The sequence below is a fragment of the Amborella trichopoda genome, chromosome 12, assembly GCF_054954075.1.
Source record: "Amborella trichopoda isolate Santa Cruz 75 chromosome 12, AtrichopodaSantaCruz75HAP2 v2.0, whole genome shotgun sequence".
Lineage (NCBI taxonomy): Eukaryota > Viridiplantae > Streptophyta > Magnoliopsida > Amborellales > Amborellaceae > Amborella > Amborella trichopoda.
In genome coordinates, this window is record NC_142347.1 from 41,737,487 (window position 1) to 41,740,881 (window position 3,395).

Genomic DNA, 3,395 nt, shown 5'->3' on the forward strand with positions numbered 1-3,395 from the left:
TCTTTACCTTTCTCTCCCTCTCCCTCTTTGTCCACTCTTTCCTGCTCTTTTCGTCTCTTCTTCACCCCAAACACACATTCTTTCCAAGTTGCAGACCCACATGTCTTGAACCGCCTTTAGGGTTCTAGAGAGAGAAAGAGGGAGAACCGCGTCCCCAACTCACGCATAAAGCCGCCTGCAGGAGAGAGAAAAATGAGAGCTTCAATACATAGGTAACTAGGGTGCAAATAATAGAGAGAAAAAGCCAAAAGAGTCATAGATAGGAAGCCAGAAAAGCAGAGATCAATATCGGCCGATCTACTACTATAAACACCAGTTGCGAAGCCACCCAACCTAGAGAAAAAAAAAAAAAGCTTGAGAAAAGAGGAGAGAGGAGGGCGAGAGGAGAGACTGGAGAACCAGAGCTCTCAGGGAATGCTGCAAAATGATGTTCGACCGCCGTTTTGAAACCTCCATTAAAGGACACATCAGAAGAAACAGAAGCCAAACCAAAGGCTTTCGCAAAAAGAAAGGCAACGATGACCGGAACTGTCATCGCAAGCACGTTGAAGACGGGTGAGTCCCCAAAACCCTAATCTCTCTCTCCCCCTCTAAGAACCCACTCGAAAAACCCCAGCCTCTCTCCCTTCCAAAAACCCAGAAAATCCTAATCACTTCCCTCCAAAGACCCAAAAACCATAATCACTCACTCTCCAAAAAACCCACGTCAAAAGGAAAAAAAACTTACCCTCTCTTCTTCCAAATACCCACCTCAGAAAGACCCCTCTCTCTAAACCCATTTGAAACAAACCCTATTCTCTCACCCATCCAAAAACCCAACTCAAGAAAGCCCACTTCAGGAAACCAGACAACGAAAAACCCCAAAAAACCTAAACCAGTCGCAAGAAAACCTCATTATCCTGATAAAGAGCGTATCCCCCAATGTCCAAACCCCTAAAGATGGACTCGACTGAGTCGAAACCCGAGTCGTGCGGAGCCCTCCACGGCAAATACGAGCTCGGTCGCCTCCTAGGCCATGGCACCTTCGCCAAAGTCTACCACGCCAAAAATTTACAGTCAGGCAAATGCGTCGCCATGAAAGTTGTGGGCAAAGAGAAGGTCCTCAAGGTGGGGATGATGGAGCAAGTTAAAAGAGAGATTTCAGTCATGAAAATGGTGAAACACCCTAACATTGTAGAACTGCACGAGGTCTTGGCCTCCAAAACCAAGATCTACTTCGCCATGGAATACGTAAAAGGGGGCGAACTCTTTGCACGTGTGGCGAAGGGCAGGCTCAAAGAAGAGGTGGCCAAGGCCTATTTTCGCCAGCTGATCTCAGCCGTCGATTTCTGCCACAGTAGGGGAGTGTACCATCGAGATTTGAAGCCGGAGAACCTCTTGCTCGCTGAGGAGGGCCGGCTCAAAGTCACCGATTTTGGCCTCAGTGCACTGCCGGACCACCTAAGGCAGGATGGTCTTTTGCACACTACCTGTGGTACCCCTGCCTATGTTGCACCCGAGGTCTTAGGGAAGAGGGGTTACGACGGGGCTAAAGCCGATATTTGGTCCTGTGGGGTTATCCTTTTTGTCCTTTTGGCGGGGTTTTTGCCCTTCCAAGACGATAATCTGGTGGCCATGTATCGCAAAATTTACAAAGGAGATTTCAAGTGCCCGCCCTGGATTTCACCGGAGAGCCGCCGGATCATACTGAGGTTGCTGGACCCTAATCCTGCAACTCGAATAACCACAGCTAAATTAATGGAGACCTCGTGGTTCAAAAAGACCAAATTGCCCCCTGCCCCACCATTGGTGGAGGAGGAAGAGAAGTCCAGACCAGAGTTCTACAATGCTTTCCACATAATCTCTCTCTCTCAAGGATTTGATCTCTCCCCTCTGTTTGAGGAGAAGAAGAGAGAGAAAGAGGAGCTGAGGTTTACTTCCAAGGAGAGGCCGAGCAGCATAGTGTCGAAGCTGGAGGAGGTGGCGAAGAGAGGGAACAAGTTCAGTGTGAGAAAGAGCAAGGATGAGAAGGTGGTGAAATTGCAGGGGAGCGAGAACGGGCGGAAAGGGAGGTTGGCGATCGAGGCTGAGATATTTGCAGTTACACCTTCATTTGTGGTGGTGGAGCTCAAGAAAGGAGGTGGTGATACGTTGGAGTATGAGCAGTTCTGTAGGAAGGAATTGAGACCAGCGCTGAAGGATATTGTTTGGACATGGCAGGGGGACAACCACGCTGCTTCTGCTTAATTCAATGCTATTTTAGAGAGAGAAAGAGTTGCATTTGTTGGTTGGTCTTGAATTTATCCTTCATTTCTATGTTTAGCTCAATTCCCTTTTGTTTTTTAATCTGTCTTCCTGTTTTGGTGCTTGTAGAGAGAGAAAGAAGATCAAGGCTGCTGGGGAGTGTGGAGAGAGAGAGAGAGAGGGGGGTTGGATTGTTTGTTAGAGAGAGAATGATGAATGGGTGGTAGGGAGAGAGAGGAAGGATGGATGGGTAGAGAGAGAGAGAGAGAGAGAGAGAGGAGCCTATGCTGTGTATACAAGTGTTGATGCCATGTCGGTGAACTGCTGTTTTTTTTAATTGGTGTTCATAAAAAAAGATGATAATTATTATTTGTGAGAAGATCATAATTATTATTATTGATCATTGGATGAAAAATTGAGTAGTTGGGGATGCCTCACCCATTAGATACAAACTCGAGAATAATTTTTTTGGGAAAATTATATATACGTTGAAAATGAAAGTTGGTGTATTGCCAATGCGAAATCTGATCTCTCCTTCTCTCTATCTGTGCCCAAAGTCTCCCATTTTTCCCCTCTCTACCCAACTCTCTAATCTCCCATTTTTTCCCCGTCTCTCTCTCTCTCTCTCTCTCTCCAAAATCTCACTGAAATCTCCCATTTTTTCCCCTTCTCTCTCTCTCTCTCTCTTTCTCTCCGAAATCTCACTGAAATCTCCCATTTTTCCCCTCTGAGAACTCAACCTGCATCATTCCACTCCCCTGAATTCTCCTTCACCATATCCAAACTCAAACCTTTTATTTTCCCCATTCCTTCCCTCAAACTTCACCAAAAAAGGAGACCATGAAAGCTCCATGGAAGCACCAAAATCCCCATAGAAAACACCAGCCCTTCTCTTCCCCCCATTCCCAACCATAGACTCCGATTAATTTTTAGAGAGAGAATCACCAAAAAAAAAAAAACCCCTCTTCTCCCTGTAAAAGCTTCACCCCACTAACTCGCACTTATCACGCTGCCATCTCCATCTCCCTTCTCCCCAACTGAATTCAGGGCAGGGTGAATATATGAGCAATCCTCGTCTTTGTAAAGAAATACTTCTCATCATAGACCCATTTGCCAGGGTGAATATATGAGCAATCCCCATTTGCCACGGTGGATATATGAGCAATCCTGGT

General features: G+C 46.4%; 1 protein-coding gene across 1 annotated transcript; it reads left to right on the forward strand.

Annotated features, from left to right (window-relative positions):
- The first annotated feature begins 335 nt into the window (after positions 1 to 335).
- On the forward strand, positions 336 to 2,602 carry SIP3 (SOS3-interacting protein 3). The gene has a single exon (XM_006857139.4). It carries the CDS (start codon positions 922 to 924, stop codon positions 2,224 to 2,226), a length of 1,305 nt encoding a protein of 434 aa, XP_006857201.1. The 5' UTR covers positions 336 to 921; the 3' UTR covers positions 2,227 to 2,602.
- Positions 2,603 to 3,395: the final 793 nt, after the last annotated feature.